The 25,957-nt window shown below is 45.0% G+C and overlaps 1 protein-coding gene across 1 annotated transcript in view; it reads right to left on the bottom strand.

Annotated features, from left to right (window-relative positions):
- Positions 1–343: 343 nt before the first annotated feature.
- LOC130143587 (uncharacterized) overlaps positions 344–25,957 on the bottom strand; it is a 32,638-nt gene continuing 7,024 nt past the window's right edge. Inside the window, exons 2-7 of the mRNA XM_056326332.1 lie at positions 13,842–14,833; positions 7,470–7,521; positions 7,267–7,369; positions 5,855–6,018; positions 1,709–1,954; positions 344–1,078 (exon numbers count right to left, since the gene is read on the bottom strand). Coding sequence (XP_056182307.1) covers positions 344–1,078; positions 1,709–1,954; positions 5,855–6,018; positions 7,267–7,369; positions 7,470–7,521; positions 13,842–14,833 — 2,292 coding nt within the window. The remainder of the gene's footprint in view (positions 1,079–1,708; positions 1,955–5,854; positions 6,019–7,266; positions 7,370–7,469; positions 7,522–13,841; positions 14,834–25,957) is intronic.

The following is a 25,957-nucleotide window of genomic DNA, read 5'->3' as shown; positions in this document are numbered from 1 at the left end:
AGATATAAGCCGTGACGTAACCATCTCAGATGAATTTCACTTCTCATGCCAGAAAAGGTTTTCTGCAGGCTGAAGTACAATTTCAGAGGATGCTTTCTTGTATAAATCACAACAGAATTTCATGCAAAAGAATGAGGTTAGCAAGCATAAGGGAAGATAGTATTTCTGCTGTGTTATGTATCCTCGTAATCTCAATCCCAACGGGTGGGAAGTAAAGACCACTGCTAAGAAAGTTGCATCCATCTGTGACTGCCACGCTCAACTACTTGGCACAGCTTCTGCTCTGGTCACACCCTTGTTGCCTCTGTTTTTGTGAACTGATGTTTCAGTCTTTCTGAGGACATCACTGGACTGAAGCTTGGCACAGCATAGGAGCAGCTAGAGTATCACAGTTCTGTGAGGTCTCAGTAGTATTAACATTTATGGCTGACGAGCTCTGCTGGTCCCTGGAAGAGCTAGGGGCCTTCATGTGAGCTTTGTATAAACTAGGGGATTTTGCCCAAAGGGGAAGATTTGAGGTGAAGCTGGCAGAACTGCACCCCTCGGCAGGCAAAGCCACCAGCTGTTTGTCTGGCACAGCTGGAGCATACACAGCATTTTGCTCCGACAGATGATCTCCGCATTGACTGAGATGTTCTGCTAGGACCAGAGGCTGCTGATCATCCCCTTCTTCAGAAATAACAAAAACCGGTTTGTTTTTATCTGTTTCTACCATAAGCTCCTTTGTTCTTGAACTGTTGACCAAGTTGATTTTCATTGGGTTGGAGCTCTCTAGGTTTTTGGGGCTTTGGCTGTTAACTGGAGATGCTGCCCCTAGATGTCTTGAAGGATCCAAGGACCTCACATGTTTGCTGTCAGGGGAACTGGCTAAAAATCCAAAATAAGGATTCCCGAACCTGGATTTCTTCAAATTGCAGGAGCTTAGCTTCCGCTGCCTTTGTGCAGACAAGCTGAGGGGGTATGAGGCATTGCTGACAGATGAACCAGAATAAACTGTCTCTGATGCTCCCTCTATCTCAGTGGCTGAGATTACCTTTCTGGTTGGGACACCTTGGGATCTTGCAGCTGCAGGAAAACCCTGCACAAAGTAATAATGCATTAGTAGACGTGCCATGAAAAGCAGCTGAGAGACTTTGATCCCAAGGGAATTACAAGTTAAAATGCCTGGTGATGTTAGAGGTGAGATGCGTTCTTTAGCAAAAACCTATGTTATTTCCTTGAAAAAGAAGAAACGTCTTCTATTAGCTTTGTAACAAGCCGTTGGTTTGATGATTACAGTCAGTGAGACCTAGGTATCCCTCCCACACCTACGGATTCCTCGCAATGCAATAGTAATATGTCAGTTCAAATAAATTTTAAGGCATAACCAGGGGAAAAAAGGGAAGGTACCTGTCAGAGCACTCAATGAGATAATCTAGTCTGAAGGCACTTTTTAATGTTTTTTCTGGACAAGGGATCATTTCTTAACCAGGTGCTAACTGCTGGGAAATACAACTGCTTAGCACTTCAGGAAAGCCTGAATAAATGACAATGTATTTAGGCAAAAGAGCTTCCCACACACCAGGCGAGCTGGACTGACACGTGTATCGCATTGCGACTTGGAGAGGCAAAGAAACAGGCTGAGGGGGAAGCATGTCCTGCCAGCGGGCAGCTGGGTGCTGGGTGCAGACCTGAGCCACCATGTCCTCCCCCGCCTTGCAAGACTTACGCTGTTATCAACCAGCTTGGTGAAGGGACTGTTGGTGGTCCAGCTGCACCATTTTTTCTGTAGCTGCGGTATCGGAGCCAGGAAGTCGTGGAAAGTGCGGGCACTCCACGTGCGTTGTCTGGGACAGTGATTTTCCAGCTGGACATTCCCCTTCTCAGCAGCGTCTGCTCCTGCAGCCATGCAGTCAGGGGTCAGCCACTCGGACACAGAGGCTGGGCTTGTGACACTTCTTTTTAGGTTTTTGTCCTGAGAAGAGTAGAGAACGTTTACAGCATCTTTCGTGGAAAGGTTTTAAGAACACTTTTAAAAATACACTGTTAGTGCAAGAGACCAGTTTCTTCAGTGGTTGTCTTCTCAGGACAAGACACAGGAATGCAGCTGCTCCTCACTGCTCCTCCAGCATGCTGCCTGAAGTCTGCTGGCATCCCTGAATGAAAGCTTTACCTGGCTTCCCTAGCTCCAGGTTTAATGCTGAACTGGGAAGTTTCAGTTACTTAAGAAATACAGTCCCACCATGCTCACTAATAAAATACGTCAAATATCTACAGCTTTGTTTTACTGGAGATAGCTGGCAGATCATAGTAAACCTCACTCTGAAATATAATTCTTCCACTCCCCTTGGCTCTTGGAAGGTCCAGATGTGTCTGTCTGGGGAAACAAAACTTCAAGGGGGATGGGACTTGCTGAAAGCAAACCAGAAGCAAGCAACAAGAGAATCGAAGTCTCAAAAATGCACAATTCAGGAGGGAAGACTGAAGTAAGTGGTGCTCTTTATCCTATGTTAGGGAAAAATTAAGGAAATCAAAAGAATTAAAAACAAAGGGACTAATCTGTTCTTGGTGTCTGTGGTGAACAGAACAAGAAGCATGAGACCCAGATTGGAGCCAAGATTTTCATTTCACATAAGATAGTGCTTTTCAGGTGGAAAATGTGCTTTAGCAGTAGAACAAGACATCCAGACAGGTGTAAACTTGGCATGGTTGGAAGGTGAGCCCATGTTAAACCATTGTTACCAGCCCTGTGTACAAGCAGAGTTGACCTAACATGGGAATGAACTATAGATGACTTCTAGAGATCTCTTCCATACTGACTATATGTTCTGATGTTGCATTTAAAATCACAAATTTTGTCCTTAATATAGATGTGGGTTTAGAGCCTGCAAAGTTAAGGGATCCCTGACTGTCCTATGAATCTCCTTTCATTCTTACTAATACTTCACCTGTTATTTATATAAGCCTCCTGTTCCACAACTCGATGTATATTTTTAATTTACAGCTGTGCCAATATGGTTGTCACGAGAAGAATGCAAAACCCACGTTCCCAAAGTTTCCATAGCCCTTAAAGACTTAAAAGTCTGAAATAAATCCAGTGTCCTGGATTTAAAAGTCCTGAGAAACCAGAAACTTGTCATTTGTTATTTCTGAGAAACTGAATCTCTCAAGTTTCTGCAAATCAAAGAAACTATTTAGTTAAAATGTCATATTGGAAACAAACGGGCAGAGAGGCAAGAAATTAGCTACTACAGCAGAAAAAAAATCTCAGTAGGAAGCCAGGCGAAGCTTCAGGCTCTGCGTAAATTTGTTTCAATATTAAGTTCTTAGTCTCAGATTTGATTAAAGTAACGATCTTTGTTTATAAGCCAGCTGTCTTCTCGTCAAAAGCCTCTGCAGGCTGCCTTAGGGTTTATTATTCTAGTAGTATTATGAGGACCTCCAAACTGGTGCAAAAGATAGCCACTGGTTTTGAGATCGATATACTGGGGGTAACCATGAAGGTGAATAATATATTTTCTAGATTTTTGGAAATGTTTTGGTAAAAAAATGTTTCTAAAACCTCCATGACAATACTCAAACCTTTGCGTCTGAAACTTGTAATTTCTGAATAGAGGTCAGAGGTCATAGTCATAAGTTAGGCAAAGGCTGAATGATGGCTTAAACCAAAGAGGACTTAGAAAGCCTTGACCCTCCTGTGGCCCTCCTGGAGGACACCCCAGAAGCCACCCGAAAGCCACCCTGCCCTCCACTGCCTCACGCTAGCCCACACACAGACACGTGTGTTTGCTCTCCTGGCTCTCGGTTCTTGACCGGGCGATCGGTTTCTCCAAATGGCTTTTAGAAGCTAAAAAGCAAAAGCCAGTTTATCACTGGCTGCCGCCCAGCAGAGCTGAGGCTCATGCTCCCCAAGAGCACAGGACCAAGTGACCAGCCACCATTTCTCAGCAAAAAAATGCAGATAATTTTTTTAATGAAAGCTCCTTATAGCTTGCTTTGTCTAGTCAAGCATTTTGGGCGAGGTGAGTCTGATGGCGTTACTGTACCATAAAGGCTCAGGATTTCACACATCTTTTCACATGAGGATAACTTATTAGCTCCTGCCAAGAGAGCGGCTACGCTCCAGTGGGCAACTCATCCCCTGGCCTAGTGCTGGCCACAAGAGCTACGCACCCTGCCCTCTGCGGGCTCAGGCTAAAGCCAGGAGCTTTCTGGCCAGCTGCATTTTAGACCCTAAAAATACACATTTAGGAATTAAACTGTAAACATGTTTGTTTCTAACATCCAGTCACCCTGAGCAGCAAGTGGCCTGAGGAGATCAGCTGGAGGGCAGGTTTGTAATTAGCCTGCTGTGCTCAATTTCCACCCAACTTGGAGATGGGGGTGGAAGGACCCAGTGGTCCTTCAGCTGTGGGGAAGGACCCAGTGCTTTTAAAGAGGCCCTGCCACCCTTTCTAGGGGTTCTGCTCTTTAGGAAGATGGGTTGAGAGTATTGTCTTGTGTGTGTGCAGTACAGCCATCACCAAGAAGGAGATGCCTCCTGAGTTAATAATATGCTAAATTACTTTAATTCTTTGAGTTGCCTTCACTTAGAACTGTTTTAACATGGTGTTTTATTTATGTATATGCAGACATCTCCTCTGATAGGTTGCTTGCCTAAGGGGTGGCACAATAGAAGTCTTTTCTTTTAAGTGTATTTGTTTATTCTGACTAGAGCGGGAGAAAGAGGAAGGAAAATGAGTTTCCCTCCTGCCTAGAAGCTGTATTTGTATGTGACTGCCACGAGGTGAAGCTCTCTCCACTGGAAAGAAGGACAAAAGGAGTGCAGGTGTTCCAGGGTGCCCCATGCCACAGGAGGTAACACCTTTGGGCAAGGGCACCACAACCGCTTTCCCTTCTTTCTTTAACTGTCTGTGAATCCGTGTGGCTGGCTGGAGGAGAAGCTCAGTGTATGTCTTGCACTAGTGTAGAAAAATCCTGAGTAGCCTGGCCTCCTGGCTGATTTCCTAGTGGAGTGCAGGGATATGGAATGCTGCTGTTTTGGAACAGTTACCAGAAGTGCTACATGGCCTGTCCTGGGGCACCTGAGCTCCTTGCACTGGTTATGTGTTCCTACTCTTGCAGGGGAAAAAGAGCGGGCACTGGCGAGGACAGTACTGACCTGGAAAAGGCCTTTGCATGAACATGTAATGGATGTGCCTGGCCAGGTACCGGGCTGGGGTGGGGGGTGGGGGGGGCAGCCAGACCTGAGCCCTCCCAGCTGTCCTGTTTCTAAATGACTGGCTGCCCGGGGGGCGTGGGGGGATGGAGCTGAAGAGAGAACTTAAAGAGCTGACTGCAGTTTCTGTGTGTGTTGGAAAGGACACCGGTGCTTTCACTTGAAGTGCTTGGGTTTTTTGCAGCATACACTGTTAATTTTCATAGCAGCCTAGTGAGTTAAATAGTTAATGAACTTTCTGACCAGTTGAGAGGCCGAGTAACTTCCCTGTAGCACAGGTGGTAGTGGGCAGGAGCAGGTCCAGTTCCCCAGGTCCTCCCATTGCTACACATGGTGGTTTTAATGGAACGTCACCTTTGCCAGTTACCATGTCTCTGAGGGCCAGTCCTACTGCCTGCTGGCAGGCTCTGCATTGTCAGCTAGCAGAGCCAAGGTGGGCTTCTGCACTTGCTCTTCCCAAAGCTGGGAAGATACCAGCTGGGGGATCACAGCCCACATCATTCGATGGCAGCGCAGCTCAAGTGTTAGGAGAACTACCTGGCTCAGTCACTAACCTTTCTGGTGAAGGGGGCAGTAAGTGTCAATGGACAGATGTGACAAGTGCTGTCCAAAGAGGATGTCCCATAGCCTGCTAGAGATGCTGAAGAGCATTCCTACCTGTAATCTATAGGTGGTAAAGCTCAGGCCACTGGCCCCAGGTCCAGCAGAAATAATGAACACCTCATCGCTCCCGGTCTCGGTGGTCACTGCGGATATGGAGGAGGGCACATCTGGGTCCGTGTCCTGAGGAGAACGTTCTGTGCTGCCTCCGTAGGAAGTGACTGAGGGGGGGAAAAGGAAAATCAATGAAGACTGCTTGCAAGAGTCCCAAACATCTGTTCCTAACTCCTCCATGAAAAACCCTCCCCAGGCAAACCAGAGTAAGCTTTGGCTGTCCTGTCGCACCAGCCAGAACACAAAGCAAGCCAACAGCTTGCTCTCCTGCAATGGCAAGCTTCTGAAAAGAAACCGAAGGGGAGGAATGCCCTTGGGTCTGCTTTCTAGTAAAGACAGACCCAAACTGAAATCCCTTCTACTAAACACACACAGTTGTGCTTCAGATCAGAAATTTGCAGATTTGTTCAACTGCTTCCTTATTTGTATTTAATCATCTCCATTAATACTGGGAGCTGTGCTTTTTGCTTGAGCCCTAGAGATGCTGCTCCTGCAGGCAGCCTTGTGCTCTGGGACTGCCACTGGGGTGTGTGCCTGTGTGTCCCCCCAGGGCCTGTACACCTGGTCCAGGCTAGGAGAGCTCTGGCCACAACCTGCTCAATGATTTTTCTAAAGGAGGAGATGGGAAACTGTCATGGTTGGGAGAACAGAATGAGCTTTTGCGAAGAGATCCTTGTGAGAGCTCTGTGTGTAATGGCTGATGGTTTAGTGGGAAACTGATGGTGTGGAGCAGCTCCCTGTTGGCCTCCACCAGCCAAAAGGGACACTGATATGACTTGCGTGTTGTGACTCAGAATTGCAGTGAGGGACATCACCTGCAGCTTGGCTGGGGCTCCCTTGTTCTGGAAACACACTGTGATGTAAACATCATCTAAAACAGTCCCATCCATAAAACCCTTCAGAAAAAGTTAGCTCTGGGAGTCAAAGCTGACCAAAGCCAATGAAAGCATTATAAAACCCATCCTTTCTGGGCAAGGTCAGGCACAGGGCAGGTGAAGCTCTTCCACAATTGATGGAGCTTTGTAAGTTGTTTGTAGCAGCCTGAACCTGACACATTTGCTCTGCTAACCCAGTGTCGCTGCAATGCCATGTGCTATGACAGCTTTTGTTGGCAGCGTCGTGGAGCTGTGCTTTTGCCCACTCCTTGCCAGGGGGATCACCCTACCAGCGAGGGGGGAGAGCCACAAGGGATAGCTCCCACAACAAGGGCTCTCTGCTGTGAAATGGCTCCCCAGCTGTGCATGGGTGAGATGGCGATGAGGACCGCAAGGAAGGAATGATCTGATTAACTGGCCCAGGGCTACGGGGTGCCCTGACCTACTGCGATGGTGCTCCTGCTGATGCCCCGTGCTTACCCGCCTGCTCCCGGCTGACAGAGTGGTTGTTGTTTTCATTCTCCCGACTTGGCACCACCAGCTGGAGCTCATTGATATCAGCGGCTGAGTTCTGGATCCTGTTCTACAACTCAGAACATGCCCCAGTAAACATTGTCAGATAAACAGTGCAACAGCCAATATGAAAGAGAGAAACAGAAATTGCTGAAGCCATTAGCACTAACCTCCTGGTCACTGCATGCGTTGGATGAGCTCCTTTTGGGGCACGTTCTCTGCCTGAAAAGGAGAGACAGCAACAACAACAAGCCCACGAGTGAGTCAAAGATCCACAGAAGGGAAGGTCTCAGCTGTGCTCATTCTGCAAGGGGCACCCAGCAGGTTGTGAGCTCTCCTGCCTGCAGGAGCATTGATAATACTTGCCAAGGCTCAGGGCAACAAGGCCTGAAGGCCAGGGGAGAAAATTACGTGCTTATGTAGTGGGAAGTCAGCTGAAGAAGGGAAGAACCTGCTATCTTCTTCCCATGATCACTGCAAAAGCAGGAACAGAGTTCAGACCTCTGCAAAGCCCCCCCAGGCTCCCCCCTGCCGGCTGCTCCCTCACGGCAGTAACCCAACAGCAAGACCAAAATCCTGCCTTTGGTCTGGGCAGTGGCACCATCCTTACCCTGTCAGGCAGAATGTTTCGTCTGCAGAGCCAATATTGTGTGCTGGGTTATATTTAGCAAGGAGAGAGCATCAGATGTTGTTCGTTTGTATGAATGTTTTATTAAAAGACAGTGCTAGAGTAGATGATGGCTGGGCAGATGTACCCCTTGGCTGAAGGGAGGTGAAAGCACGTTCTTAACCCATTTTTTCACATTTTTACGAAAACTGACGTTATGAAACAACTAGTGTTGTTTAGTGTTGTTTACTTTCGGATGAATAAGATTTAAATATGTCACAAAGAAAGGCTGGCGGCAATGAATGCAATGATGACTGAAGCGTGTGTGTTTTGTCTTTGTGTGCAGCAGTTCTCCACGGGACAGTGTAGGGACACATGGAGCATTAAGGTACTGGCCAGCAAGGATGTGAACCGTATTACTGGTCTCCCTACTATCTGTGCTGGTGGCTCGCATTTTTCCTCTTCTTGTTGGAGGGGTTGGCTTGTTTTAAGGCATTTAATTTCCTCTGTACAAGTTTGGGGTTTTTTTTGTAGTCATGTGTTGAAGCCAAGATTTCAAGTTTTCAGTCACCATTTCATTCCTGTTTGTTTTTAAGGATGGGGTCTCAGAGGCCACCTGATGAGGCTGGCCAGGAGCCGGTGTCTGCTCCCTCTCAGGCACAGTGGGTTTCATTCCTTCACCGTATCATTGGATCTCTTAAAAAAATGCTTGTTGGTTGACAAGGGAATTGAGGGAGGAAAAAAGACCCCATGATGCACTCACAGCGCTATTCCCAGTGAATAGAGAGAAGAGTACAGAAAAAGGGGAGAGCGAGTTGGCACTTGCAAATTTAATCCAAAAGCGGTCCAGACAGATCGCTGTTACCCCAGGAGGCACAGTGGCATCTGACACTGCCTGGGCTTCTCGGGGGAACGCGGGGCTAAAGTCGGGGAGACCCTTCCTTAACGCACTGGTTCAGGAAAGGGAAGCAGGGAAAGGCTCCCAGATAGGAGTGGTGTTGCCATCTCAAGCAAGATCAGACAGAGTAGGAAATTCTTCAGAATGGAAAATGTGTATGTAACAACTTCCCCCACACACCCCAGGAGCTCTCATTGGGCACCAGAACCATTTCAGCAGGAGTGACCTGACAAAACATGCCTCAAAATAATGAATTGGCATGGCGATCAAGGTATTCAGGTAGATGGCGGGAGGACCATCTGTAATTCCCTGATTTCTCCACATGGCATTCATATTTTTTTTAATCTCTTCCCCTCCTCCCAGATCTTTCCTGCCAAAACCCATGAGAAAAACTTAATCAAATCTGATATATTCCTGTGAAATACTCTTGTTTCAAATAACTGGCATGTTACAAGCAAATTTGTTTAAAATATTCCCACCCAGGGATTAAAAAGCACAAAGGAAATGTTCTTCTCTAAGAAAACACAATTTAGCACATACTTCTTCCACACTGAACATCAGGCACTAGCAGCCCAGTCTTTTTAGTTATCTGGATGGTCTCACTTTGGGGTTTATTTGAACTTTTAGCATGACTTAAATGTTTGAGTTCTCAGAAACACAAAAATATGTTCCTGGGATTCTTGTATACAGCTGTCCCACTTACAAGATATTCATATTCTCTGGGACAAAGCTGGAAAGATAAAAGATCCTTTTTAAAAGTATCAGCAACTGACAGCTATGGATAGACAGGGCAAGTTTTGCATTAAGAAACTGAGATACCTTATGTTCGTTTGGCTCCTTTCCTTGTCATTCTTTATAAACATTGTGCTCTACAATATCTGCATAGGACACACCACAACTGCCTTGAAATCCGCGCTGCAGTTTGGCAGCATGAACCGAAGGGAGAGTAAGGTACCCCTGGCAAAGATGCTTTCTGTGCGAGTGTGGTAGAATAAACATGAATACAAGAAGGAAGAGTCCTGTTCCTCCAAGGTTTAAATTAGGATTAAAAAAGGGTAACTGGTTGAAATCACCATTTTAACTTTTTCTTCCCTCATCACACTTTGGGTATTGAATATCTGGTTTCCACTGAACAATTTAATTTACTGTTAAAAACTAAGACATGCAAAGGATAAGAGTTTCTAGATTTGGCCAACAATTTTGATGGGAACTTGAGGGTTTGGTTGGGTTTTTTTCTTCTATTCAGAGCTGCTGTCACAGTGCCTGGAGAAATGTGCTAGCTTGCAGGACTGGGGATCTTAGTCTTTTTTTAGCTCATTCTGTAGTTGGACTGCCTCTCCCGTGGCACGCTGCAGCACCTTGCCACCAAGGGGACCAGTGGTTCATATTGGTGTGCAGCTCACGGGTACAAAACAGCCAACATGCAACCACACCAGTTTCCACCATTTAAAACAAGTTGTAATTTTTTTTAGAAAATATTGCTTCAAACTTCTCAAGTAAACAAAAACACTCAAGTCTGTTGGCAGCTTTGTGAGGGTGATCCTGTGCTCCCTGGCAGACAGCTCCAGCTGGGTCTGGCTGTCTTGGGTTTCCAACCAAACCAGCCTGACATGCAGAGGGACAGAAACGGAGGACACAGATAGAACAGGCAGGGAATGGTTTCTGGGTTGTGTCTAATGTGAGGATGGCAGAGGAGAGGTCTGGTTTTAGCCCAGAAGTGATGAGGATTCTCTAGAAGGGCATTATATGACAAAGGATGAGCTTCACCCCCAGGTGATGGTCGGGCTGCAGGCAGTGACTGGCAGGGCAGCTTGCATGGAGAGAGGTGGCAGCACGTGACAGCTTGATGAAATAGCTGCACGTGGAGGGGGTTGTAATTGGAAACAGGTCATTGGCAGGCTGTGCAGATGTAAAATGCAGTTGCAATCCATGGGTTGCAACCATCGAGCAAAAGTCTGACTGCATGGGACAGGACTAAAATTAAATAAGGTGGACATGTCTGTTGTTCTTGGGTCTTGGGAAAGAAAATAAAAAATACCCCATTACTTGAGCCAGGCCTCATGGCCAAAAGTAATTAGAATTATTGGCCAACTAACAACTGAATCTTTCATTCCCTCCCCAAGCAGCAAACAAAAGCTGCAGTGTGGCAGAGACTTGGAGTTTCCCCAGCGAGCTTTGCCCTGGCTGAATGCAATGAGCCTGAGCAGACACTGCTGACGACTTGGTGCATTGGAGTGGCAGTAGGTGCCAAGCCCATCCCAGGCCATTTCTACCCCTGGCAAGGCAAAGCCTGCTACTTTTAGCTGAGCAAGAGCAGCAGATAGAAATGGGAGGGAGGGAATACAGCTACACCTGGTACCAGAGAAACAAATAGAGTACGAAGAGAAAAGGAAGGCAAATTTACAAGGCTGAGAGATTGGTTACTATTAGCATCCTTTGCAATGGCACGCTTCAGCCAGGATGAGGTTTGCCATGCCTCAGAGAGCTGGTCCCACTTCTGACCATGCTGCATTGGTAAAGCATCTTCCTTTCTCCCCTCAGCCCGCTCCTCACCACCCTGATGCTTTCCGTGGTGAGGACAGGCTGTGGCTAACACACATCTGGCACGTGATTTCAAGCCCCTATTCAGGGCAAGAAGCATAAAATAGAGCTTGGTGGGCTCAAACTAAAAGAAGTTTAGATGTGCTTAACAAACTCTGCAGTCTTTTTCTGAGCTGTATTAAAACCCCATAGCTGGGAAGTATAGGCAAGCTCCGACCAGCGCCAGCAGTTCTGGGGCCAGAGACCAATATCCTCAAAGCAGTTAGTGCAGTAAAGAGGGGGGGAAAAGATGCTTCCAGTGCAATACAAGTGAGGTTACTTGGCACAGGTCATGGCATGGCTTCCACATGTGTCAGATCTCACTTAAATGCTTCAAGTCTGACAAGAAATAAGGTATTGTAATCAAGGCCTCCCTGGGATAGCATGCAGGCAATGTAGGCATACAGCAGGAGAGTAATGCTCTGTCAAGAGGCTACAGGACTAGGGATAGTCTCCATTTATACACAGTCGATAGTTGACGGAGGTACGTCTTCCTTTTTTTTTTTTAAAAAAAAAAAAAAGTTCACAGAGCAATGAAAAGGCATGAATGCCACTGTAAAAAGGAGGAGTGAGTGTAATCCTGGTCCTGCACCGTAGGACCCCTGGTAGGATGTGTTCACAGTGACCAGCACATAAAGATGTGTATTGGGGGAAAAAATATGTTCCTTTTTTTCTGTTGGTTGGCAAGAGCAGAATATTACTTTATTTTGTAAACATGTGACAAGCAAAAAGACAAACTGTGCATGTGAGCAGCATGGTCTGACTTTCTAAACAGGCTGCGCAGAGTAAACTTCAGCTAGTAGAATCTCAGATTGCCGGTGTACTTTTTGGTTTGAATAATACTCTGCTTCATGGATAGTTACAGTGAAATTAAATAGGGGTAATGGAGCAAGAACAGCCTACTCAATTTGTGTATCAGCCTAGACTGCTGCCATAGTGCAGGGAGCATGTTTCTGTCTCTCTTGAAGATTGGCGAGGGTATAAAAATAAAGTATTTGGTATCTGGAAGACATTTTCCACCAGACGTTTTCCTTTAGAGCTAGCAAAAAATTGTTGTCTAAATTAGTGTTCTGCAAGCTCTTTAAAAAGAAAAAAGGCTAGTTAGATGTAACACATGCAAGTTTAACTCTTACAGCTATGAAAAGCTCAGACCCTGAAAGCAGGAATTTCTATATACTGCAAGAGAGATTATATTTAAGCTTCACCACCTTGCCCACATTCTCTTGTACCCAGTGTGATGGCCTATATTTTGCATTTATTCATCAAGAGCTAGAAATGCAGCTTCCAAAAGGCCAAGGAAAACAAAGTTCCTCTACCGAACCAGCCTTCAGGGTTGGAGGATGTGCAATAGCTGAGGCAGGGGATGCAGGAGGGGAGCAGACAGACCAGTTGCACACTGCCACGGGGAAATGAAGGCCACTACTAACACCCAGTCGCCACAGTGGAGCCCTGCAAGGGACAGCATTGGTTTACCTGATATTTTCATTGAAGTCAAAACATTTGAAAAATAGTTTCTTTTGACAAAAGCCCAGGGAGCTTGGGCTCTGTTTTGAATTGGTTGGAAGGGGAAAAAAATAATAGTTTTCTACAAAAAAATTTCACTAAGGAGTTTGTAAGAAAAATGTGAATGTATGCTGAGGGGTGGAGAAGCTGTCTCCTGGTAGATATAGAGAAAAGAAACATACAAAATAAAAGCAACTGCCTGGAGAGGTATGATTTTGTCACTGGCTGGGTTTGGCTATTTAAGCAGTTAGCTTCAGGACCTGGCAAGCAGCAGCCCAGCTTGTGAGCTCTCTTGACTGTGACATTCAGATGACATTTGGGGACAGTCACAGGTACTGCAGCATGGCTCTGCCCTAGCAGTCAGAGATGTGCAGATGACTGCTTAACACATGAAGTGCATTGACATTAAAATGTCGGCACAGTCTCCTGGATAAAACATGCTACAGACTGGAAAATATTTCTTAATCTTAATTCTAACTGGTAATACTTTTGTTGTTATTTACTATTCTGCAGAGCATTAGCGATGGTTAGAGTCAGACTGTGGAATGCCTGTGAAAAGCCACAGTGGCTGCCAGCTCAGCTGGGGACACTTGGGGAAGGGTGACCTTTCTGGTCTGCATTTATCCATTGGCCAGGCAGTGTCCCAAAACTGAGGTTCAAAGGCACCACTGCCATTGAAACAAAATACTGCCTGAGAAAGTCCTCACCCCTCAGGTATACCTGCAGGAAAAAGAAAATAAAGTGGTGGCACAAGAGCTGTCAAACTAGGAAAGGAAACTAAGGAGCCCAGGGCAGGAGTAGTGGCTAGCATTGATCCTCTGGTTCAACAAACTTCACTGCATTCAAAGGACACCAAGCATGACCAGAGCAGAGCAAACATAACTTTGTTTTCCCATCATTTTCCTGTATGGATAATACCACGCGCTTCAAAGGCTCAGATACATGTCATCTTACCTGCAAGCTATGCAGAGGGCAGAGAGCAAAGCAAGTGCAAGGAAGACGATCCCTGTTACAACTGCCAGCATCGTCACATTTTCTTTTCTTTCCTGCCTCACAGCATCTACAGTGTTAGGTTCGGAGATGTTCTTGTATTCGAAGAGCATTGCAAAGCCTCTGCCCCGGTCCGTGGTGGTGATCAGTTCCATGATAACCTCAACCATTTCCAGAGATGAACCGAAGACCATGGTCTTGTTTAAAGGTGAATTTGGTCCACAGAAGCGAGAGGAAAATGTGATGAGATCAGAAACATACAGCACATCATGGGGACAGACATCCACCGCTGACTGCGGGCTGGAGGAGATTTCCATGGGCAATACTGTTGTGGGAAGAGTCCAGCTCTCTACTGTAACTTCATCTCTCTCACTAGCAGCTAGGTGGGCGAGCAAGACTTTCCCCTTCAAATCTTCTTCTGTTTCCAGGCCACTGGTGTTTTGCCTCCACATTGTGGCACTACCAGCTACAGGGAACGGCAGTTCTGGTTGAGCCTTGATACTCGCCTTGGGTTCCTTCATCTGCTTCGACTGGTTTTCTTCAGATGCTTGTTTGGCTTCATCTTTTTTCGAGGCAGTTCCTGGAAGTCCGTCCAGGTGACTAGCAAGGTCCTTTGAGTCATCTCTGGTGCTACTCAGGTTCTGAACCACCTTTGACATCCAGGTCTGGAGAGAAGGTTTTGTAGTGTGGAGAGCAAAGTCCAGGTTTTCCTCAAGAGAAGGCATGTCCATATTTCCTGTTTTAGCAGGTGCTAGAAGGCCATCCCAGGGGGTTGGGCTTTCACTAGAGCTCTCAAAAATGTCAAAGTCAAAAATCTCCAAGATAAGATGGGTTCTCATGGGAATGAAAAACTGCCAGACACAGTGTGTCCCTGGGTAGTAGTTATTTGGAAAACCTGGTGATAAAATCAGGCCTCTTTCCATGGATTCCACCACTGCACCACAGGAATAATACACCTGGGAAATAAAACAAATAAGCATACATCTTGCCAGAGATTATATACAGGATGCAGCCTGCTGGACCTACTGAAGGTCCTATTCTTTTCTTTCCCTTCAAGGAGGTAATATGAGATAGTCTTAAGGAAGGGGAATTCATTAAGCTTGTATAAGTCCATCTTCTGCTTTCCCACTTGGAGTATTAATCGAGTATATTTAACATAGAAAGCCAATCTTAGAGACTACGGGAGCATGTGCTGAATGATCAGCCTCCACAGAAATTAACCCAGACAACTAATTCACATAATTCTCACTTTCTACTACTGATCATAGTAGCATCCATTTCTGCTGTTGGCTAACATACCACTTTTTGATGGCACAAACACATTGTCCTGAACAGCTGGTTGCATGATAAAAATCTTAAGAAGCTAAAGGAAAATCTGTCACCCTGGCATCTTGAACTCTGTGTTATTTTCATTGCAAAAACATTTTTTTTTTTAATTTAAAAAAGCCCCTTGCATTGATGATTACCCATGATTCATCCATCCAACTCATCTTCTCTTTTGAAGACATTCAGCTTTATTTACCTCAATAAGCAGCAAAATCTAGGTGGTTTTGATTGGGTAAATTGTTTTCTCTTCAAATGCAAAGTCTCTCAAAATAGTGATAGCAGACACCAGCTCTCACTAGCAAACTAGCAATCAACATGCATTTTACCTAACAGCAACAGTCCCATGTGAAAGCTGCTGTTTCTTCCCTCCCTTTAAATAGCCTTCAGGCTCCGAAGAGGAGGGAAGCCCGTAAACGGTGGCACTAATGTGCCACTGCTTCTCGAAAGGTACATGGGGCTGCTTTCACACACTGTATTTACACCTTCTCCCAAAGATGCTCTCACAGCCTTTTCTCAAGATTCGTTCATAAATTTGGAGAGCGCGGAGCCCTGTCTGCACCTCAGGCAATTGTTTTTGAAAAGGGGGAAAAAATAACTCAGAAGTGCTTAGGTCACAAGCCCTGTCTAGGAGCATGAGTTTACAAGCATTAATTGGAAAAGAAAGGGAATGCTTTGGGTTTGGTGGGGTCTTATTATTGGAAATGATTAGTCGTCTTGGTCTGTTATCTATTTAAACACAAAGGAAGCCTGGCAGTAGAACAAACAAAGCTTATGAAGTCCATATAAAGCCACAAAGATCAAAATACTCCAGATTTTTTTTTCCCTCTAAGTCCCTCCCCTTGGCTCATATTGAAATGGAAAGGGGAAAAAAAAATACAGTGTTAAATGTTAAACACCCTTAAATAAAACCAAAAAGCCAGACTTGTTCTGCAAGGCATGACCTCTATGTTTCAGCAGGTGCTGTTCATATTGAGTGATTTTGGGGTGAGTGGCAGGATGGCAGTAGAAGAGGACCAAAAGAGCAGTGTGGGTGGAAATTGTATTCTGTGTTCAACTTGAAATCCAGTCTGACTTTCAAAAATGTTGTTTTTGAAAAAGCTTATGTTATAGTGGAATGAACTATAGGCTTCTCATTTAAGGGACCTGGGATGGAGGACTTGAAGGTAGCAAATCTTCAAAAAAAAGTGTGAAGTCTCAAGTGGAAAAGAAACTACATTAATGTGTCAAATACATATTATTCTCTGTGTAATGCCTTAGGAGCTCCACAGCATGTAATACCAAAATAAATTAACAGAAATATACTGATCTTTTCTCTAGGAGGTAAAGTTTTGGGGTTTAGTCTGAATTAGCTAAGTCATGGTAAAAATCCAGGTGAAAGTAGCAAAACTTTATGTCCATTTAAGGGGCTACAGATCCTAACATTTAGATCTGTTTGCTAATACACATCAGAATTACATATTCATTTGTTGTCACTTGGATTTTACTGAAAACTAGCTGATTTCCAGTGAATACGCTCCTCTTCCCTCAGGGAGAGGGATAGCTACTATGGTTAGAAGAAGGGAAGAGGGCTTTTTTGTGACTTTTCTCATATTCCTTTCCTCTGTTCCAGAATACTGGTGCAGACTTGCCTTTGTCACATGCTAGTCTTTTAAGCTCACTTTTAAGTAAGATATTTGCATAGCAAGAAACAGTAAATAATGCCTAACATTTTGACTAAAATATATACCCAGTTTTGGAGCCAGAATGTGCACCAGAGCTTCTGCTATTGCGGGGTGGTACTCCTGGGTGTGGGAGGATTACAGATTGGCCCAAACCTCCCTAAATTGGCAATGATGGAGGGTTGAGATTTTATTTTGAGGAATATGTGAACTGATCTAGTTGCCTTTTTTCAGACACTGAGAAGGCACTTGGAGGCGTTCGCAGCTCACCTCTACTACCATAAGACTTTGTTAACACCCAAAAGCAGCAACCATCAGTTCAGTGGATCCCGTGGGATTAATCAACGAAGTGCTGAATGGGTAGGTGCATCCCCCCCCATAAATCCCTCAGCCCTGCTCTCAGGATAGGCTCTCTTTTCTGCCTTAATTTTCACTGGAACCTGTAATCATCTGAAGAGAGTTATCTTTCAGACCCTGTGTACATCCAAGGAGTCTCAGATCCAAACTCAAATACCTCTTGTTCCCCTACAAGCCACGTAGCCACCAGTTGGCTGCAATATCCAGCTGAATCCCAACAGGTACCTTGCATCCTCAGGCCCAGATGGGAATAGAGCGGGGGGGAATTTGTGCAACATGTGCATTCCAGAAATACGGCTGAAAGGTCACGGCAGTGGGGGAATTATTCATTTATTATGGCTTGGGAGACCAAAAAGATTCAAGACTTGCTCCGAGACCAGGGGGAGAAACCCACAAGGGACAGGAAATGCAAGACAGATCCAAGGAAAGGGAGGGGAAAGGATTTCTGATGAATTTATAATCCACAACTGAATGACTGAAAAAAATGTTTAGTTCATTTGAATCTCCCATTATGAAGGCTGAGTTTCATCAATTAGACACAGATGTTCCCCTCTGCAGCAAGTTACAGACTTGTGGGCTTTTGACAGAGGCATGCAAAAAATCTGGCACATTTTTAATCTTTGCAAATGGTAGGTGGTTGGCTTTTTAAAAAACAACACTTGATACATGCCCACACCAATTAGGTCAATTATGAGCAGGGATAACCAGATTACCAGTCCTGTTCATCTGCTTTTCAGTACTTCCCACTCCGGCTAGGAGTCCCAAACATTTAAAACAGTTGTGTTGGTCTGAACCTGCAGCCCGGTGGGGTCAGACTGCCTTCTGATTTGGAGTAACTGGGGAAGAGCATCTAGTAGGTTGCAGAGAAGTAGTAACCCAAATCTCAGCTGTTGCTTCTTGCCCAGAAACACAATGGCTGGGTATTTCAGAACATATCAAGGCATTGCATTTCCCCTTTTCACACTACATAGCCAGCTCAGAAGCTTTAATCTGTGCCTGTTACTAAAAAAACACCCTATTGCCATGCACTCACTCACCCTCTCCTGTGCTGGCATTTGGACTCTCTAGATATGAGTAGTTAAGACTGTTACCAGCTTTGAGCTACTTATTTAAGATATGCATATGTAAGGAGTTATAAGGCCCCTACACCAGGAACCACAAGGCTAACGAGGACCCTGCATTAGTCCCTCATAGGGGATTCTGGCAGTGGTGCCCTAATGGTGGGACGAGTGTTCTGCTGCCCTCTGAAGCATAGGTCTGCAACAAATCAGTGTCCAATGCAGTTGTAGAGAGCCTGGGAGTTTTGCTGAAACATAAAGCTGTGCTGGGTTGGAACAGATGTGGCCACCAGTGGCTGCAAGCCATCACTCAGAGATCTCACTGCAGGCACCAGCGCCTGCTTCCCAAGGAGCATCGTCTCTCAAGGAAAAAGCAAGCCCTTGATATGCAGGGGTGAGCACAAAGCCAGCATGGGATTTCTTCAAACTGGACATTATACACCAAACAGCAGTTTGGTTTGAGAAGTTTGAGAATCAGGTGGCACTGGTAAAAAGCAGAATTCTCATGCAGGAAAGGGGGAAAAGAATTCTTTTGGCCAGATGGGAGTTCATTATAAGGCCCAGCCAAGTATATGAACAGAAAGGATCGGAATAATGTAATCCTCAGCTCTGTTCTGTGCTTGCACAACACCTACAAATGTAGCCCCCCATTATTCTAGTAGAAACATTGTCAGGGAATCAATGCATTCTGAGGGAATCCTGCTCGCTATGAGAATAATTTAATTAACACCCTTTCTTTAATCACAGTTACTGCCAAAGAAGGCACCAGACTAGAGCTAGATCAGAGGCAGGTGTGGAAGCAAGCTCTTCATTTTGCCAGGGCAGGACAAGTTATTGTGGCAACTTACATCGATGCCAGGAGACCCTCCTCACTGCTTCCACCCGAGCCATGAACGACAAGTCATGGCAGCCTTCAGCTGGCCCACGAGCGCTCCTCAATGATGGCGACCAGCCTCTGTCCCAGTCACTAGAAGCAGGCAGGGCTGGGCTTCTCTGGCTTCTCTGTCCTGCCTCCAAGAGGGAAATGCTTCTGGCATGAGGTGACGCTGGGGGCCCTGGGGAGTGTGGGGAAGATGCTGTGACATGTAGCTGGTAAGAGGAGGTGATGTGGCCAGGTGGTTTAGCTTGTAAAGACATAAACCCTGCTGGAAAGAAGTGGGAACGAAGTGATGCAAGGTCCTGGCTAGGGAAATCCTCAGCCCATTTGTGCTCATAGGTTTTGCTGATGCTCAGAAAGTAGTAGTCACGACAGATCTTCTTCGTTCATGTTAATGCTGGTTACAAGGAGCTGGTGTTTGCCGCATCCTGGAGGACGCTGTCTTGCTTTCATCCTAAAGACTGTTTGTTTATAAAGTGTATTTATTTCAAAGAAGAGGAAGGAGGACATCCTGTCCTGATGTTTGTCATTCCTCCGTGAGCACAATCTCAGATTTTCTGGTTGGGACCTGTCCAATGTAGTTTGTTTTCTTTTATAACGTACTCACCCAAGAAATAGCAAATTCTCTTGGTGTGTACCCAGAGTCAGAGCGAAAGCCTCAGCAAAGGAAACTGGGAGGCACACAGCTGAGCCACTACGTTTCCAAGACATCCTCAGAGGCCAGGCCACACTTCGTAGAGATACCCGGTTGCAGGCTCATGTGGAAATGATGTGCAAAGATCATAACCTACTTTGCCCCCTTATTAACGTCTGGTGCATGTAGTTCCTGTGCATTTCTCACACGTATTTCCAGTTTCAGGCAGACTTAAAAAGATCACTTCCACTTCTTTCTGGAAATGACACAGACTGAATGATGCACTACAGTTTAAACTGACTGAACATTTAAGAGGTGCTGCATTTATTTGTCTTTTCAGGAACAGATATGTATTGTCTCCTCATCCAAGTTAAAGGGCTTTTTGGTCTTTGCTTGAAGACCGTACTATAAAGATTTAATACTAGAATTATACGTGAAGGTGAGGATGGAAGCTGTTTATGCAGACCTTAGGCTCTTAAAAAAAAAAAAATCACTCTGAAGCCAAAATACTTGGTTACGACCCCGTGCTTTTGACCAAAAGATTATTTTGTTTTGTCCCTTCCTGTAAAATATCCCCACTATATAAATGATCCTATACTATTATTTTTTTTTTTTAAGAGTAGGGAAGCAAGAACCTCTCCCCAGGTAGATCTTTTCTGCTTCCTTTAAAAAACAAAACACACTGCAGCTGCCTGGTGCCAGAGCAGGACTGCCGGTGGCATATGGCAGTTCTACAGTAGCCTTATCTTGTCTGCCTACAGCTGATTCAACAGCAGCCACAGAGGTACGCAATTAGTTTCTGGACAGAGGTGGATGCAGTCTTAGAATCCAAGGTTGTTCAGTCTGGATGACTAAATTTAGTCATGAGCTCACCATAGTATCGGTGGAGTGAAAATCCAGCAAGCTTTATTTAGGATCTCTCGCCCCTCCAAAATTAAAAACATCTTATGTGCACACATGCACACACATGTGTGTTTCTTTCAAAGAGTTGGCAATGCTTTGAGACTACCTCACCAGCTCCTTCACATTTTATTCTGCCCCAGGGACCTCTTTAAAGCTCTGGCTCCACCAACAGCTTTGCAATCACTCAAAACACGCAGGGTGAGGTATGGTATCTCGCTTACTTCCTCCTGCTCCCCTCCAAGCATCAGAGGTTCATTCTGAGTTAAAGTTCACTTAGACTCACAAGGAGACTTGAACAGAGCCAGCCACCTGGGATGAGATACAAAGTGGCCCAAACATTCAGCCAAAGCAGAAAAAAAAGCTCAACTTTGGGTTTTAAAAAGAGAATGAGAATGAAAAAGGGAAAGTGGTCATTCCACGATCCCAGCTTAAGGGGGTAAAACAAAATACAAAGTCTTTGCTTGCTGACGTGGCTGGAACTAGCTGCCAAGCTCCCAGAAATACAATTCTTGTGGTTCCCAGTGAAAGCCCCAAGTTCTCCTCTCACAGTATTTCCAAGTTAGGGAAGCCTGAGCTTTTTGGATGCTTGTCAAATACAGGATCTGAGGAAAGACTATCCCAAGAGTAAGCTACAAAGCTCCAGTCTGCTAGCTTAAGAAGTGACCACACTTACTTCACTGGCTGACTGATCTAGAGATCAAAGCTGGTAGGACTTTTTCCAAGTGGAGGACAAAGTTAATCGGAAACTTTATAAAATTAGCCCTCTGCTTAATTTTGCATTTTCAACTCATCTTTGCACAGAAGGTTTATTTTCTTTCATTAGCGTGAGCTAGATACAGCAGCAGTATGTTGAACTTATTTTTCCCCCTGGCAGTACAAGAATTCCTGGAAGTGCCTTGGAATCACTGTTTCCCCCTCCGCCAAATTGCCTTTGCTGTTAAAAGCACAAGGCAACAGCAAAAAGGGAGACTTGCTTATCCTGTGTTAGGGCAGCTCTTCAAGTAGCTCTGGATGGTTGAAAGTAGCAGACGGGGCAGAAGTAGATCAGGACATTGGATTGACAGAGTATAAAAAAAGTTGCCAACATTTTGCTTAGTTATTAGGAGAGAGTTTTCCCTGTTGTCTTTCTCCAGTCCTGCACACGTGCTTTGTATTCCCTCCTTGCTCCCTGAACACATTCACATTCACAAGCACTGATCAGGGTCCAGTTGTGGGACTCCCAAACTGGCCCAAACATACATTTGTTTTTAATATCTTGCACTCATGCTTTTAAACAAAGGTCTAATATTTCTTGAAGTGCAACCTGCTGGATTTAAGTAAAACCAAACCTGCCTTTTTTTAGCAGATGCTCTGTTATTTCAGTGGTGGGTAACAGCATTTCCACCACATGAAAGTGATTATGGATATGACATTTCCATGCTACAAGTCCTGTTTTCAGGAAAGAACCTGACGTCTTATATTTCTTCTTGGCACGCCTCAGACAGCTTCACAGGGCTCCGTTTTCACAGCTATCACCAAGTTTTCTGATGTTTTTAATGGTTTACAGGACATTTGGAGAGAACAAATATGCAGGTGGGAAGGGAAGTAGGCTATCAAAGCCTGTTGATGCAGGAGACAAGGAAAATAAAAATACTGTCACAAGAGTAGGGGAGGGAAGCAGGAATGCAGTGTAGCAATTAGAGCAAAGAATGCAAAGTCTGAATGAGCCTTGAGGACTTGGAGGCCCAAATATGCCTCAGACTGCGGGCATGCTATTTTCACTTATTCTTCCCATATGTGACTTTGCTGCAGCTGAGCCCTGAGCTCAAGCGTCACAACAAGAGTGCTTGGAAGGTGCTGCTGTATTTCACTGGAGAACAGACAACTCCCTCCTCACTTATTTGGAAAAAAACAAAACAAAAAATGATCAGGGAGGATGGTCATGTTTGCATACCCTCGGACAAAGGCAAGTAGGCTCAGTCAGTATGACAGAAGGCTGGCAGGGCTCAGGGTATCCTCACCTGCTCCGGTCCCTGAGGCCAGCTCCCAACGCCTGCCAGTAGCTGCCACAGCTTGAGCAGCAGCCTGCCAAAGTGCAGCAGCCCATTGCCACAGCAAACCTCCGCAAATCAAAGCAGCTGCAGAAGAAGTGGCAGAAGAAGGTCAGCGAGCTCATTAGAGCCAGGAGGCCGGGGCCCCCGGCCACACAAGGTCCCAGCTTCACAGCTGCAGTGTGTTTTGATACCTGGCCTCAAGCAGATTGCATAATTGCACCATGAGGTCACCATCCCTCCTCCTTGATCCTCTCCGAGAACAGGATGCTGGGCAAAGGAAAACTACAAGAAAACAAACATGGGCGCTCGGACAACCACCAGGCACAGTGACACGCTCCAGCTTCTGCGGAGAACAACAGAGCTTCTCATGGATCTCCAGAGATGCAATGCCTTTTTCTCCTTACAAAAAAATGCTTGTTCCCAGCGACACAAACAGGGGCTGTTTTCCAAACAATCACCCATGGAACAGCACAGCTTTCCATAGCATGATCAGCAGTATATGCTGTCTGGGCATACATTGTAACTTGACATTTTGTACTTGCCTTTGGAGCACCTGGAGGAAAGGCAACCTAATGCTCTGCTGCTTTGGGGAGGTTCAGGTGAGAAGCAAAACCAGTTTATTCTTATTCAGCCAGAGATGCCAGCCTACACTGTAGTTACAAGCAACGGGCAGAATTTTCTGCAGTGGCCGCAAATATTTTGAGTACCTGATGCAAGACGCCTGTGTAAGGCCATGAAGGAAGATCACCCAGCTCTGGATGTGGGGCTTTGCTAGCTAATCTGGCTCACCTGCCTCTGCAGACAAAAGCCAGAGTTGTGTCCTGCAGAGGGAAATTCAGAGCAGGAGTTAGAGATGGTCTTAAAAGCCCTCTGAAAGATTATCTCCCCCTCTCAGCAAAGGTGGGACTTTAGGAGGCTTACTGGCTAACTCAGCTTTCTAAAGGTTCATAGCTGAAATCTCAGGATACTGAAAAGACAATAAAACCATTCTTGCTCTTTTTTTCCCTGTGTCCTAAACAGGCAAAAGTTTTAGTTCTCCCCTTTCAGTTCTTAAGACTGAGTTGGGTTCACCTACGAGAGGTCTCACAAGATACAGCTACATTAAGTCTGGCTAAGCAAAGTTCTCTCTCCTCATTCAGTTCTTTCTTTGATTTAGATTTTTAAGGCTAGAAAATTTTATGATTAATAGTTTTTCCTCTGGGCTTGGCAGCAGCCTGGCAGCTTATGGGTACGTTTGCTATCTGACAGCTTCCCGGGCTGAAGTTACCACCCCAGGAGTAACGCTGGCATTCGCTGATTACTTGGTAATTGCTGTATGCCAAGGTGTAGACACGCTCGTTAAGTGGACAAAATACTGGTAGGAGTGTGAAATACAGATAGAAATGCTCTGGGAGAGACCTAGGCCAAGGCATAGGACATTTCCTATATTTTCTTTGATTTCATTGACACACTTAGTTTCTAGTAGAAGCACTTGGATGTAAGTGACAGGTCTTATTCTTCATCCTTCACTGCAGCCCCCCACTGCAATAATAATTTCTTCATCATCATCTCAGTCTGAAAGGGACAAAAGCCAGATTGTTTCTCTATGAAGTCATTTGAAAAATCTATTTAAAACATGCAAATCCAGTGCTTGGAAAGACCCACTTGACTAGGCAGTGTTCCCTTGGGGACTATAACTATTGCAGTCATCAATTAGAACTATTTTAAGCAGAAACCTGTCACTAGTATCTCATAAATTTATCCTGTAACAAATGCAAGTGAGACATCATTATGAGAACAGTCTGAACATTGGTTTTCCCTTTTCATCCCAACATTAGCCTTTACGGATAAGGAAGCACACAACATATCTAAGGTAACATCCACCAGGGAGTGCTAGAATTCACATTCACAACCAGCTTTTTTTCATGGACTTTTCAGTAATCCTTGCAGAGGACGGAAAAAGAAAAGAGCTGACTCTTGTGACTGGACACTCAGGAGACAAATAGATTTTCCAAGATGTAAGCTGCCATATCAAACAAGATCCTTCATCTATACAAAGCTGCTACCCCTGTTCTAGGGTTGTTGGTTGGTTGGTTGGTTTGGGGGGTTTTTTGGTGGGTTTTTTCCCCCAAAAAAATACCCTCATTCAAACATACAAAAAAATGTAAAGCTTTAGAAAGAGGAACAAAGGCATCATTTAGAGTGTCTCCTCAGGCAAATAATTGTGAATATGATGGGACCATCATAAATAAAAGTAAGGCAGTGTAATGAAGAGTTCAAGATGCCACGGCCATTTGCTTCAGGGTTTTAATAGGTCAGCATAGGTCTTTTTTCCGCTAGCGCAAAATCTCATTAACAAAGTGTACACAACATACCATAGAAAAAATTAACAGTAAACGATAGGGCTGGTGGGAACTAACAAGGGTGATGAAGGAATTTCCAGAAGATCAATCTGGTTTTCATTTTCTATAAATTGAACAGGCCAAAGCAGCTCAAATTAAAGACTAGAAAACATGGTCAGATTGTTTGAACTGCTTGGTAACCAGACGAAACATATAACAAAACAAAAGCTATAGCACGGCAGTAAAAGTTTGCTTGTAGAGTTCAGTATAAAAGTCCATTGAGCAACTTATGTATGTTCGTAGGCATCTGTAAAACTAGTGTTCCCAAATTAACTTTATGTATATAACCTCCCAAATACGTGGGGGAGACTTAGATAATGAAATCCATATGCAGCTTAGGTGCCCAAAACCGCTTTGTTTTGTTTTGAAAGTACCAGAAACAGGAGAAAAGGGAACTGAAAGGCAATCACATGGAAATTTTGCTGGCCACTTCCCAGGAAATAAATCTGGATCTTTAAAAGCAAACAAAACACACACATATACGTGTAAACTGGCCTTGCAAAAAAGCAAGCTGTTTGCGCTTGGATTTCCAGCTGCATGACTCTATTGTTTCATCCAGACACTTCAAATGTTTCACATGTTGGAAGTCAATTGTACAAAACATATGGGGAAGGAAACATTCCACATGGGAAAGCCAAAACCTGCAAATATTCTGTACTGCCACTGGCATGCTGCAGAGCTGCTTGTTACTGCAGCTCTTCGAGACCCCGGTCCTTGTTTCACTACATGTCACTAGCAGGTGAGAGGGCTTATGCAGAAGACCCAGACAGTGATCCTTACAAAGCAGAAGGAAAGAAAGCACAGAAAACCCCTCCCCCTTTCATGCAATATTAGTAACCAGGCTTCTAAACGA

This window comes from Falco biarmicus, chromosome 1 (assembly GCF_023638135.1).
Source record: "Falco biarmicus isolate bFalBia1 chromosome 1, bFalBia1.pri, whole genome shotgun sequence".
Taxonomy (NCBI): Eukaryota; Metazoa; Chordata; class Aves; order Falconiformes; family Falconidae; genus Falco; species Falco biarmicus.
This window is presented reverse-complemented; position numbering and strand designations above follow the sequence as displayed.